At 42.6% G+C, this 14,081-nt stretch overlaps 1 protein-coding gene across 1 annotated transcript; it reads left to right on the top strand.

The window, feature by feature from the left end:
- Positions 1 to 1,969: 1,969 nt before the first annotated feature.
- Positions 1,970 to 13,187, top strand: shkbp1 (SH3KBP1 binding protein 1). The gene is made up of 17 exons (XM_084018941.1): positions 1,970 to 2,152; positions 3,868 to 3,921; positions 4,329 to 4,374; positions 4,456 to 4,588; positions 5,228 to 5,308; positions 5,928 to 6,098; positions 6,257 to 6,347; positions 6,484 to 6,674; positions 6,965 to 7,080; positions 8,002 to 8,089; positions 8,174 to 8,290; positions 8,469 to 8,639; positions 8,849 to 9,004; positions 9,300 to 9,396; positions 10,129 to 10,313; positions 10,467 to 10,569; positions 10,646 to 13,187. Exons 1-17 carry the CDS (start codon positions 2,094 to 2,096, stop codon positions 11,376 to 11,378), a joined length of 2,592 nt encoding a protein of 863 aa, XP_083875067.1. The 5' UTR covers positions 1,970 to 2,093; the 3' UTR covers positions 11,379 to 13,187.
- Positions 13,188 to 14,081: the final 894 nt, after the last annotated feature.

Here is a 14,081-nt window from a genome sequence, read left to right as displayed (position 1 = left end):
AAGAAGAGACAAATGTAAATTAGACATTACATTAACAAAAGTACAAATTTAAATATGTATGATGCATGATGGTTCAGTAGGAACATAAACAATGTTGGCTTTGGCTTTACAAAGAGACTACAATTTGGATTCAAATAAGTCCTTTGTTGGATGATAATGGTTTGTGGAGTTAAAACTGGCTGGAAAACTAAAAATAAATGATACCACATCCCTTCCTTGTTTGAATGTAAATGAATGTCTTGTTTGTGGCGACAGGCTCCAACACCATTGAGGCTGTGTTCTCCAATCTGCATCTCCAATTTGCATGTAACATTGTTTTTCTTTCTCTCTCTCTGACTGTGACTCCTGAGTTCATCAATGTACCTGCCAATGTTTGCCTATGCCATCCATGTCTGCAGAAACCTGTCCCCCCTTTACAGTGAGTTAAGGGTTACAGTTCTGGATAAAGGTGAACATCAGGGAAAACCTCTCGTATTTTGTGAGCCTGTGCGTGTCTTCCACCCACAGCGCTCTGATCTGGAAGAGAATGGGAGGAAGAGGAGTCCAGCGGGGAAGAGGAAGGTATCCGACCACACGAGGAGGAAGTGGATCATCTCTGTTCATCCCTGCTGAAACAACACTGAACATGTGCACAGCTGCAGCGATGCCCAGTGAATGCACCGCTGCTTCCTTTAGAACGTTCAAATTAATCTAAAAATAATGCGTTAAAAGTGTTTATCATTCATGAAATGATTGTAATGACAAATGTGTTGACTTCAGCCTAATGCTGGAAACTTAAAGGTGGATATGAGAACATTAATTGTTATCTGTTTTCTATTTGTATATGACTTGATCACAGTCATCTGTCACTATAATATCTGCTTACCTTGTATGAGATTTTGAAAAACATTGTACATAATGTTTTATTGTTAGGCACCAAATACCAAGGTGAATTCCTTGTCAGCCTACTTGGCAATAAACATGATTCTCTCTCTTTTTAAAAAATATATTAAATGTATTCATATATTTGTGTATCTTCACATGTATTTATTCATTCAAATCCATTTCCAGATTAATTTTTTTTCCACATTCAAATAAAAGAGTAAATAAGTAAACTATGAAATTATTTAATTAATGTATAAGTTTTGATTAATCATGCTAATTTATTTAATTCATTATTTCACTCAAAGAAGAAAATGAATACATATATACAGAAATCTCGAAATAACAGATTATATTGGGGTTTTTTTTGCAAGGCTCCCCTGAATCTCATGTCATATTATGTAGAAAATTTGATCATTTAAAAAGAAAATGTGAATTAACGAGTTAATTATCTCGGAATTATGCAAAAAAAAAAACCGCTCTGTTTTTCTGAATTAACAAGTTAATTATCTCGGAATTATGAAAAAAAGTTTTTGGAATAAAAAACAAATCGGTCTGTTTTTCTGGGGGGGGGTTTATTCTCTGAATTTTCATCTAGCGCCATCATCAGGTCACTTGTCAATGTGTCCAATACTTGGTTTATGAGAGGTCCAGGAAGTGGTCAAAGAAGGCAAGCGCAAGCTCAGTCCCAGGACCGAGTGGCGTACCTTACAAGACACATCTATCTATTATTATGTATAATGGATATGTGACAGTTACTACATTTGTATGTGTATCATTTCTACTTTCGTGTTTAATAATGACTAAGGGTTAATTTCTTTTCTTTTCTTTTCTTTTCTTTTCTTTTCCATTAAACATTAAGGCTAGATCATACTATTCAGAAATAAAATCGTAGTACTCCTGTTCCAGTCCCACAGACCCAGTCAGACGAAACACACGATGTTCATGTGGGGAGCTGCTCTCTCAGGAGTCCCAGTAGGAGGCAGTAATTCAACTTAAAGGATGCCAGCTGCCGGAAATTTAAAGACGAAGAAGAATCCAGTCTCCTGCTCCGGTCCGTGATTTGCTGCTCCTGATCCAGAGCTCCACCGCGGGTTTTACCTCTCGCTCTCCGCCTCACTGTGCGACAGGAAGTTGGGATGAAAACAAGAACGGAAACTGAATTTATCCCCAAAATTGATTAAAATTGAAAAGTACTGTTATTGTTTTTTAAGCAGTAGTTAAGTCTTCGGATGATGTCTAACACGGCGAGGAGCGGAGACATCATCCATCTGAACGTGGGGGGGAAGAGGTGAGGAGCCGGGGGAGGTTGGGGAATGTCGGGCTAACCCCCGGCTAGCTAAGTTACTGGAAACACTGCTCATAAAGGGGCGTCCCAGCAGGTTATCAACGCTTTTAATGAGTGAAATCATTACAAATGCTGCAACACTGAGCTGACTCTTTAATAAACTGTTCACGAACCAAACAAACTCCAGTTTAGCTAGTTTTAAAACCAAATGTTAACGCTCGTGTCCTGCCGTCCGCGGCTCTGTGATTTTCTTCGCACTTGTTATTGTTAGCCGACGCTAATGCTAACTAATACGTGCTATGATAGAAAGTAAAGTAACTTAAAGCAGAGGGAGTAAAGTCACGTTTAAATGAAGTTATGATGAAGTGGAAGTTAAGTGTCCGGTAATGGAAGTAAACCAACTTACAGATGGGTCGCTACAATGTGAAGGGAGCTGTTTGGTTGTATTTAATACACAAAGTAAATGAATATCCGTTTGTGTGCTTATATCTACATTTGTGATGTGTGTTAAGATAAAAAAAAAATGTATTCAGCGCGGAAGAAGTAGCAAGAAGCACTATGTCCGATAATGGAACTAGATGAGGCAAGTGGTGAAACAAGATCTCAAGAACAGGAAACGTTACTGTGACCAGGGTGCGAGTTACGGGGGAGCAGGGGGAGCCATGGCTCCCCTGGAAACATGATTTGTGAAATTTGGGGGGAGCTCTAAAATATTGATATGATTGCCAAATTAATTATATTTTGGCCATGGTTTTCCCTCAAAGGTGTAAAATAAGAGAAATAAAATTGTATTTTTAGTTCGTGATTCATGAAAAAAGTGTTGCCTGCTTGCACGTCGGAGGCGCTTGAAGCGTGGGGGCGCTGCCTGTTGTGTATGTGGCGTTGCATCTCCCCTAGCTGTATTGTAAATAATAGGCTATTGCCATATTGTTCATGGTTGGTGCCGCTGGCTGCTCTTATCGCGTGTTTGGCTCTGTGTACAGCTATAGCCTATAGCCTTATAGGCTATAGCCCATGTGATGTATGATGTGATGATGATCGATCGGGGTGTTTCATGTAAATATTGTACATAGACCTATGGTGTGCGTGCAACGGATTTTCTCTTTATAATAGGCATATGCTGTTGCTATTAATGACAGGATCAGCATTTAAACTTTGCCCCCCTCCAAAAAAAAAAAAAAAAAAAATGATCGCCCGCCCCCAGCCCCGGCTCCCCCGGACACCGTGGTATAACTCGCACACTGACTGTGACGGTCAATGTAACGTCATCTGTTCATCTTATTGATCAGTGGGGGAGGAAGTATTACGAGCATTGACTGTAGGAGTACAAGTACCACGCTGTAAAATGCATGCCCTGCTTGCAAAGCCTTACCAAAGTAAAAGCATCATCAGTAAAAGCTCCTTAAAGTATTGGTGGTGCAGTAAACTGTTTCCTATTATATAAGATGTTTCTAGTGTGAAATCACTGCTGCATTATTGAGCGTGTTTTTTTTTTTTACAAATCTATTTGATGTTGACTTGTTTATTTATCAGAAAAGTCAATACCTCAAGAGGTATTAATGGGCTGGAAGTGAAAGTGGTTTAAACAATCTCCATTAAAGCGTTTAGGAAATCATATATATGCACATGTCTTCACTTACAAAACATGACAGTGACAACAAGAATATAAGAACTCTGTAGAAGGAAAAGGAGCTAATGAGGTAATGGTCTGTTTGCAGGTTCAGCACCTCCCGACAGACGCTAACGTGGGTTCCTGACTCCTTTTTCTCCAGGTGGGTGAGAAATACACGCCATTAGTGCATTAGTTTGCATTGCCTTGACTACTGGCAAGCACAACAATGAATAAAAATAGCTGCACTTCAAGCGGAGAATTTTACTATTACTATTTTTAACATTGCTATGGAGCACCGTGAGTGATTTTGCAGATGAATACAGTGAATAAAAAAATTTGTTTTGTACCAAAAGCTGCCCGTGCTATTTGGTCTTTGCCAGAGTTAAGTGTCTCTCAGCAGGTTGTTACGGGTGTGCAGCTCTGTCCTTAAATCTATGTACTTCCTGATCTTTACCAGGAGTTCTGTGTGACAAGTTTCTCCATGAAAGGCCAGTGTAATGTCCAGTAAGATGCTGCTGTGTAGCCGCTGCTCACTTACAGCCGGATGCTTTGCGTTTTGTTTTTCAGTCTTTTGAGTGGTCGCATCTCGACTCTGAAGGATGAAACTGGAGCTGTGAGTACCGTGACGGATGTATGTGTCTGTGTTACACTGGTGTCTGTTCTGTGTGTGGTAACGACTCCTCTCTCGCCGTAGATCTTCATCGACAGAGACCCCTCTCTGTTCGCCACCATCCTCAACTTCCTGCGAACCAAAGAGCTGTACCCCCGCTCCATCAACGTGCACATGCTCATGCATGAGGCCGAGTTCTACGGCATCACACCGCTGGGTGAGATACACAGTGGACGGTAGAAACCAATGAAGACTTTACAGGAGTTTTACAGCCCATGTAAAACAAAATGATGCTGCTATTTTTCAGACTTTGTTTCACAGATTTCTTTATCTGTAGACCAGTTGAACTGAAGTTGTTGCAGAATTACTTTATTCGAGTCCGTCCTTCAGTTGACCACAGGATGTTTTGATGCTTTGCAGGAAGTAAAAAAAACACTTTCACTTATTTCAGAAAATAAATTTTTGAAGCAAATAGATAAATAATTATTGTTGTTGTTTTGACTGTATTGCTGCTTGATAATTGATTGTTGTTTTCAGTTCGGGTTTGTTTAAATCGACCACATTTTGGAACATCTAATTATCGTCAGATCCGTTTGGATCCGGTTTGACTGCTGAAGTCTCCTGATTGAGTCTTTATTGAGTCTTTTATCAATTATGTGTACGTGTTGAGTTTTAGTGGCTTTTCCACAAATCTGGGACGATAAAATAGTTTAAGCCCCATTTGAATGTTCTAAAATCACTCATCACATCCGTGTTAAATAATGTACCGGCACTGTATTCACTTAGTTAATCAACTCTAACTGTTGCTCTGTTTTTTGCTGTGTTGTCTAATGAAATAACACTGTTTTTTTAACAGTGCGGAAGCTTCAGCTGTGTGACGAGCTGGACAGATCTTCCTGTGGAAACGTCTTGTTCAACGGCTACCTGCCTCCACCAGGTACACCACCCTGTCTTCACGGCACATCCACACGTTTCATAGAGTCTGTGAATATATACAGTACGCACAGTAAATATACAGCATGGTTATTCCATGTGTAACTGGAGATGGGAAAGATTTCATACGAATAAAAGTCACTGAGAAAATGAATGACCGGTGATTAATCATGTGATCAGTTGCCTGGTTAATGTGCCTTTTCAGCAAAGAGCATTTTAGTCTAGTTCTGACTTCTCTCCATTAGCAGAGGTTCCTCCTGTCTTCAACACATCTTGTGTGCGTCAGTGTCAGTAATGTTTACTTTAGTAGAGCTCAGCCTCCAATGCCATTAATGCATTAGATATGGTATATATACACTAGATTAAAAAAAAAAAAATTCGAACAAGTTTGCTTCTACTTTTTACACTAAATGACTCCACTTTTCTTTATCCATTACATAAAAGATGACGTTTGCATCCTCCAGTTTTTACCACAGTCCAAATACTTGTTTTGGTCATTATTCTTTCATACTCATGATGTCCAAGTGGTGTTAAATCATCGTTAAAAGCTTTAAATTTAACTCTCTTATGAGAAATTTCTGTTTGGCCTGCTGTGTCTTCACTTCCTGTTTGTGTCGTCCCAGTCTACCCAGCGAAGCGCCGCAACCGCCACAGCGTGGCGGGGTCGCAGTTCATGGCGGGCCGAGTCGCGCCTGCAGAGAGAGCGCCCGTCAGACGCAGCAACACAATGCCTCCCAACCTGGGGAACTCTGGGATACTGGGCAGAGCCAGCGCTGAGGAGAGGACGCCAGGAGGTGAAGACACACACACACACACACACACACACACACACACACACACACACACACACACACACTTCTGAGGGTTTATTAGGGAGGGAGTGTCTCCAATACAGAGTTTTCTAACTGTTCTATGTGTGTAACTGTGTGTGTGTGTGTGTGTGTGTGTGTAGGTCAGTTATCAGACACCGGCATGGTTCGGATCATCTGTGGTCATCACAACTGGATCGCTGTGGCCTACGCGCAGTTTGTTGTCTGCTACAGGTAAACACAGAGATATACAGTATTAAAATGCTACATGTGCTATTTATACATTCATTTTTTAATAAGAGAGACTCTTTTAGGAGCAAAAGGAGCTTCCGTAGTCTTTCTATAACCTGTCTCTGTCTCTCTCTCTCAGGGTTAAGGAGTCCACTGGGTGGCAGCAGGTCTTCACCTCTCCCCGTCTAGACTGGGTGATCGACAGAGTCGCCCTCAATGCCAAGGTGATGGCCGGCTCACTGGGAGACAACGACAAGATGGTGGCCGTGGCCTCTGGAACAGAGATCATCCTGTGGGCCATCTGCCCGGACGGCAATGGAAACGAAATCGGTGCGAATTTCTACACAGTAATAATTTACTTAATTTACTTCAATCAGTCCTGAGCCGACATATGAATGATCATGAAATCCATTTTAATAACCCTCGTAAACTTCTGAGTTCTAAACTTCTTTCCCAACAGCATCACGTGACGCATTCTGAGATATGTGCGTCCCGTGTCACATGATGTATCAGTCTTTCCTGATTGCATTAATCGTGAAATGTCTAATAATGATTTAAAGGCAAGAATGAAAGTTACAGGAAGAATTATAGTGTCTGACATTGCGTCTTCCTTCCTGCAGGTGTCTTCAGCCTGAACGTGCCAGTGGAGGCCCTCTTCTTCGTTGGTAACCAGCTGATCGCCACCAGCCACACAGGGAAGGTCGGGGTTTGGAACGCCGTCACCAAACACTGGCAGGTGGGTGGAGACGCACTCGGGTCAACTGAGCATCTAACTCGCCCAATTTTATTGTCCATTCAGTCACTGTCGCTGGTGAAGACATGAAGACGAATATGCAAGTTGCCTAACTTTAACATGTTTTCATTCCCACATCAACTTTTGATTTTTCCCTCATCGTTTTAAAGCATTAAACATTAGTGCATCCAGAAAACACTTTTTGGCGAAGTGACGCCTGTGTCGTTGATATTTGGTTATATATATATATATATATATATATGCATGAATTTTCAACCCTCTCTTCCTGCTGTTCTCTGAGTTTCAATCCCCCCAATTCACCTCCCACATGATCAAAATACATTCACCATGTATATTAGAAATAGGCTTGTGTCACTGCTGTTTATGATGGTTTATATCAAATGCCGTATTTTTTCCACGTTTTCGTAAGCTGTGTCTAATAAGAGAGCAAGCGTGACGAACAGACACATAGACACAAGCAGGTCAGAAAGTATTGCAGTTTGCTGGGTCTTTGACTGGTTGCTAGGCTACCACAGAATGGTGTTAACGTAACACAAATAATGAATTATATGCAACTTAATAGTAAAAAGTTAAGTTTAAGTGAATGAAAACAATTAACTAATTTTTGTAAAAAAAAAATAAAAAAAATATGCATACAAAAAATTAATTATGGAAACACTTTTGACGCATGACTGAGCAGCTGTTTCTGCTCTCTACGTCTTACTGGATATAAACTGGACACATCTCCATTTTCCTCCATAGATGGTATTGTTAGTATTATTACTGTGTTTGTTTCTGCAGCATCAGGGGATTTCCTTGGTGTCCATGTTGGTAAATCGAAGTATAAAAATTAATAAAATCAGCAGCTTCCTCTTTGTTTTAGTAAACCCCATTACTGTGTGATATTATCTGTGGTCTGAGCAGAATCAGGATGTGGTCCCCATCAGCAGCTACGACACCGCTGGCTCCTTCCTCATCCTGGGCTGCAACAATGGCTCCATCTACTATATAGGTCAGTCCCAGTACCTTTTGGTCATCTGTGTGTCAGCCCATGTCTGAGCAGAGATGTTCACTTGCTTGTTGGTTTGTTTGTTAGATGTGCAGAAGTTTCCCCTGAGGATGAAGGATAATGATCTGCTGGTGACGGAGTTGTACAGAGACCCGACTGAAGACGCCATCACTGCTCTCAGTGTCTATCTCACTCCCAAAACTAGTACGCAACTATAATAATGTTTACATACTTTTACCACAAAACACTTTGATTAAGATCTGCACTCTTCAAAGGGGAGGGGGAACATTTTTTTGAGGAAGTCTAACTATGAAATATGATTGTGAAATTGGCATAACACCAGTGTTTAACCTGAGCCTGAATGTTCTGGTCGTGTGATCAGGTGACAGTGGGAACTGGATCGAGATCGCCTACGGGACCAGCTCTGGGACGGTTCGGGTCATCGTTCAGCATCCAGAGACGGTCGGCTCGGGGCCGCAGCTCTTCCAGACCTTCTCCGTCCACCGCAGCCCCGTCACCAAGATCATGCTGTCGGAGAAACACCTCATCTCAGGTACGGGTCTGACAGACGCCTCCCCTCAGATACGAGTCAGAGAGAGGCTTCGTGTCAGGTACGAGTCAGAGAGACACCAGAGTCTAAGTCCACAGTAAAAAGACACAAACCGAGCCACCCGTCACCTGTCATATTATCCCTCAGCGTCCGTGCAGTTTGTCCTTCGAGTCGCTGTGTGTCTGAAGTTGTTCATGTCTGTCGTCTGTTAGTTTGTGCCGACAACAACCATGTGAGGACGTGGACGGTGACTCGGTTCAGAGGGATGATCTCCACCCAGCCAGGGTCCACGCCGCTCACCTCCTTCAAGATCCTCAGCCTGGACGACGTCGACGGACACGGAGGCTGCAGTGCCGGGACGGAGATAGGTAAAACACACAACAAGCGTCGCCTCAAGTGTTGTTCTCAATCGTTCCAAAAGTTCCAGCTAGGGTGTTCCTCTGTTAATTTCAATTTCTTGTTTTGAAGCATTGTTAGGAAACATACAGTTTATTTATTAATTTATATTTATACTTTATTAGTCTCTGCTGTAATGCTGATGTTGTCCAGCAAAGGTCGCTCTGGTGTGTAAAAGGAGCCATTAATGCTGAATGTAGTAGAGTGAGGAGCCTTTAGGTGGAGGTCAGAGGGGTCAGATGGTGACTGTGTGGTTCCTGCTTTCAGGTCCGTATGGAGAGAGAGACGACCAGCAGGTGTTCATCCAGAGAGTCGTACCGGACACCGATAAACTCTACGTTAGGCTGTCGTCCAACGGGAAGAGGTGAGTATGTTTGTGTGTGTTTGTGTGTGGAGAAGAATGAAAGCATGACACTCCTAACACAGAATGGCTACAAACATCGCCTCTAGAGATTGCCATTTACATTTTCACGTTGGCCACGGGAAAAGTTTCAGTTGAAGGAAAAGTTTATAGACCCTTTTACAGGTTGTACATAATGAGGTTTGTTAGTCTGCATCCCCAGTTTGGCAACAGAAGCACCATGGAGGGCAACAGCTTGTCAAAATATAAGAACATTAACCACCACAGATGGTAAATGCAACCAAAACTCACTGACATTCCAGATTTGAGTGCTGTTAGTGAGTGAGATAAGCAAGTGGCCCAATATTCACTGGCCACACAGTATATACAGTACGTGTATTTGTATGCAACTAGATGATCACCAGAAGCTTCCAACTACGTTATCTGTGGTCAATTACAGAACATCAAATACCACGACTCAGAGGTTTGACTTTATTGAGTTTTAAAATGGCAGCTGCAAACAGTCCAGTGGTACTCAATATGTTTGATAGCTCACAGAGGGTGCAACTAGTGACTCAGCCGAATGTGTCCCCGTAAAAGCCTTAATCCATTTTAAGGGGATGTTAATAAAATTACAATGAGCTACTTTAGAGGTGATGTGATCTTGAGGGTCTATAAGCCTTGGACTAGGAGTCCTGACTAGCAAATTAGGATTTCAATTTAAATTCCATGCTCGTGTGTGTGTGTGTGTGTCAGGGTGTGTGAGGTGCGCTCAGTGGACAGCACCTCCATCACAGCCTTCATGGTCCACGAGTGTGAGGGGTCGAGTCGCATCGGCTCTCGGCCCCGTCGCTACCTCTTCAGTGGCCACGGCAACGGCAGCATCCAGATGTGGGACCTGACCACTGCCATGGAGATTGCCGGCAAGGTCGACATCAGAGGTCAGACACAACTTTATTGTTCACTGATGTCACTACAGTTTGTTTTTTTATGTTCTGTTTCAAACAGCTGTCCACGTGTTTTTTTGTGTGTGACTGCTGCGAGCGGTGTGATTGGACAGTTAGTGATGTAGGCTCTCATTGCTTGTCTCGCAGCGCTGGGCGGGCCAACGGAGGAGGAGCTGCTGGAGCTGTTGGACCAGTGTGACCTGGCTCTGACCCGAACACCTGACAGCACACCTAGAGCCTCCACCTGCAGGTACACATCTTCACAGACGCTGGTCATGTACTGGTTTGTTACAGTGGTTGAATCATGTGACTTCCTGTCCCTCCAGTCTTCACACTCAGCTCAGTGACGTCTTCAGGATGGAGCGTCTCCATTCTGCAGCAGGAGGACGAGGAGCTGGCGCTTCGGGTTCGTCCGCTTCACTGTACGGCAGCCTCCCCCGGCAGGCCCCACCCCCCGTACCCCTCACAAAACCTGTCCGAGACCCCGTCCTCTCTGGGCCGCAGACCCTCGCCATCCCCGCATACGCTCACAACTCCACCTCCAGCCCCAACCAGACTGCCAGTCCCCGGCTCCCCAGACACCTGGACCAAGACAGAGAGTGGGGATCTGTGCGCAGGGGGAGCTTCGTGGAGCGATGCCAGGAGCTCGCTAAGGGTTCAGAGGCAGCAGCAGGCTCTGGGTTTGGGGCAGGGTCAGAGGGTGTCAGGCGGAGCTTAGCGGTGTGCACCGAGTTAGAGGCCAGATTCGGCCTCAGGACCCCCACCACTTTCTCTGTGTCGCCTGCTGCCCGCCACTCCCCAGGAGCGCATTCCTCCCTGTCGTCATCGCCGTTATCCTCATCTTCCTCACCCCGCAGGGCCACGTCCACTCCCCCAACAAGCCCAGCCCCTGCAGCCGTGAGCCCGACCCGGTCTCAGGCGCCTTCCTCACCTCATCATGGCGCCGCAGCTTCTCCTGTTGACGTCCCAGCTTCGCCTGAGAACCTGGCGAGTCCAGAGAGCCCAGCAGCTGGCCCCCCTACTAGCCCCAAACCACACATGAACGAGACCAGTTTCTGATTGGCTGTTCAGACTGAGACACAGAATCTATGTCGGATTAATGCAAAACTCAAATATTCCCTGTCACAACCGACAGAGGTATAGATTTCTTTCTCAACCGCTTGCAGGTTTGTGTGAATAGCCAATCGGCTATCAATTAGAGCAGTGTTGCCATAGTTACCACATCTTGGTTGGCTATTTCCTGATTTCAAGATCAAGATTAACCAATTAACAAATCAGCAGAGAAAATTAAGGTGCAACTTTTTTACTAAAGCTGCACTGTCAATATTATTACAGGATATGATATTATGTTTTAGAGTGTAAACATCAAGAGGTTAGCAGCAGCTGCTGGTGGAGACCAAAGCAGAGCTGAAACAGTGAATAATGACCGATGAGCATGTTGACAGAAAACAACTAACTTGATATGTTTTTGTAGCTTTTTATAACCATCAGAGAAAACAAGTTTTGTTCTTTTCAGCAGATGAAACGTTTCTAGCCAGAACCTTTTTGTATCCGCAACAAAGATGTTTAAAAAAACAAAAGTTTGTATCAAAGCTTTATTTTTTTTATTTGTGTGATTGAAATCCGATGGCAGGACTCGTTTGTTTTTGAGTCCTGACTGTAAATTCACACTGTGATCAACAAACATGCGTTGTCTTCTCTCCGTTCATTTCTTTACAGAGCTGAACCTGAACGCCTCACTGTCACAGCCAATGAGGTTTCGGCCTTTATTCTGTAATTCCTCATCAATGCTGCTAAATTAATATCTGACAATAAGCAGTCAAACCTTATTTGCAACTTTATTTTACAACTCCATTATATTTTACTAATAATTTACTGGGAAGAAGTTTGTTTTATGGAACTAAATACAGGGAAAATATAATAGAAAAGTTTGTTTTGTATATGTTGAAATGTATTTGTTCCCATTTTTGTTCCGTTTACTGACTTTAAGACTCTTTAAGCCTGTAGTTATTAGACATTCATTACTAAATTTACACGAGAACTGCACTTGAATACAATTTTTATATACTTGCCATAGTGTAAGTATTTTCTGCTACATTTCAGAGATAAATATTGTACTTTTGAGTAATTTAGTTACTTTAATTCAGTTGATTAAATCTAATATTTGAATCAAATTAATGGTTATTATTGTTGCATTTGATTAAACCACCAGCTGTATATGAAGTAATTAAAATGAGCTCCATCTTTACCAGCTGCATCATTAAACTGATGAACACATCAATCATTATAATATAGTAATATAAAATATATTCATCTCCATAATGAGTACTTTCTGTATGTTTTTATGCTGATAATTTTGTACTTTCCAGTACGATTTTAAATGCAGGACTTGTAGCAGAGTGTTTTTCTCTATTATTACTTTTCATAGTAATAGTGTAACAATAGTAATATTCATTTAATTAAATAATTAATTTATTATAATAAATAATTGTAGGCCACATTGTCTATAATGGGTTTCCACCATACTTGATAATGAAATGGGCATTAAAAATGCAGAAACCTGACATTTCTTTCATATTGACAGAGAAATCAGGAAAACCGGAAATCTTCCAAGTAAATGATCAGGAATAAGTGGAGCCGTAAAATCCAGCTCAAATGTTCAGGAAGCTGCTGTTTGTTTATGTGATGTATTTCCTGTTGAAACAGTCGTTCACCATCTACATTTGTTGAACTGGTTTCCATCATTACTTTGAATGTTTCCTGTCTTATTGTTTTCTTGTTGACCCCAGTGTTTCTTTATTCTTCGATCACATGTTTTCTGTATACATGAAGACTTTTCATCATTAAACCTTCAGTTTGTACATTTAATCATATTTGTTCTCCGGTCTGTGATGAGGGCTGCATGGTGGTGTAGTGGGTAGCACTGTTGCCTCACAGCGAGAGGGTGCCAGGTTTGATTCCCGGGTCGGGCTCGGGTTCCTTCTGGGTTCTCTCTGGGTTCTCCAGCTTCCTCCCACAGTCCAAAGACATGCAGGATGGGGATAGGTTCATTGATGACTCTCTATTGCCCGTAGGTGTGAATGTGAGCGTGAATGGTTGTCTGTCTCTACATGTCGGCCCTGTGATAGACTGGCGTCCTGTCCAGGGTGTACCCTGCCTTCGTTCAATGTCTGCTGAGATTGGTTCCATTGCTCCAGAAGGCTCCAGAAGGCTCCCATTGGAGGGGTTTGGTTGGGGGGGATGCTTTTTTCAAATCTGTCTCAGAGGCTCAACTGATTTTCAGAATGTAGACCTTTTAAGTATTTTATATAAAATCTAAATGTTTCATTTTTTTGTCTGATTAACAGTCCAAAACCCAAGTCTAAAATACAGTATGTATTTATACTGCTCAAAGAAATAAAGGGAACACTTAAGCTTCACAGGAAAACACCAAGTCAGTTCAACCTCAGGGATATTAATCTGTCAATTTAGGAAGTTCAAGTGATTGTGAATCAGTTTTACCTGCTTTGGTGCAAATAAATGACAACATGTGCAATGGAGGCAAAAGCAAGACAAGCCCCAAAAGAGAACAGCTGCTCTCTCCTTCCTGACTGATTCTTCTGTAGTCCTGTGTTCTGTTAGTGTCCTTGTCACTACTTGCAGCATGAGGCGGTACCTGCAGCCCAATCAGGTTCACAGGTAGTCCAGCTACTCCAGCATCCATATGTGAGGTCACAAGAAGGCTTGCTGTGTCTCCCAGCACAGTCTCAAGAGCATGGAGGC

The sequence above is a fragment of the Eutrigla gurnardus genome, assembly GCF_963514095.1.
Source record: "Eutrigla gurnardus genome assembly, chromosome: 10".
NCBI classification, from domain to species: Eukaryota; Metazoa; Chordata; class Actinopteri; order Perciformes; family Triglidae; genus Eutrigla; species Eutrigla gurnardus.
The sequence above is the reverse complement of the archived record's forward strand: the minus strand, read 5'-3'. Positions and strand labels throughout refer to the sequence as shown.

What these genes read in the sequence shown, in the direction of transcription:
- shkbp1 (XM_084018941.1), top strand. Translation starts at nt 2,094, where the DNA reads ATGATGTCTAACACGGCGAGGAGCGGAGACATCATCCATCTGAACGTG. An exon ending in CGGCAAGGTCGACATCAGAG is followed by an intron (nt 10,314 to 10,466) that starts GTCAGACACAAC and finishes CTTGTCTCGCAG; the next exon opens with CGCTGGGCGGGCCAACGGAG. An exon ending in CCTAGAGCCTCCACCTGCAG is followed by an intron (nt 10,570 to 10,645) that starts GTACACATCTTC and finishes CTGTCCCTCCAG; the next exon opens with TCTTCACACTCAGCTCAGTG.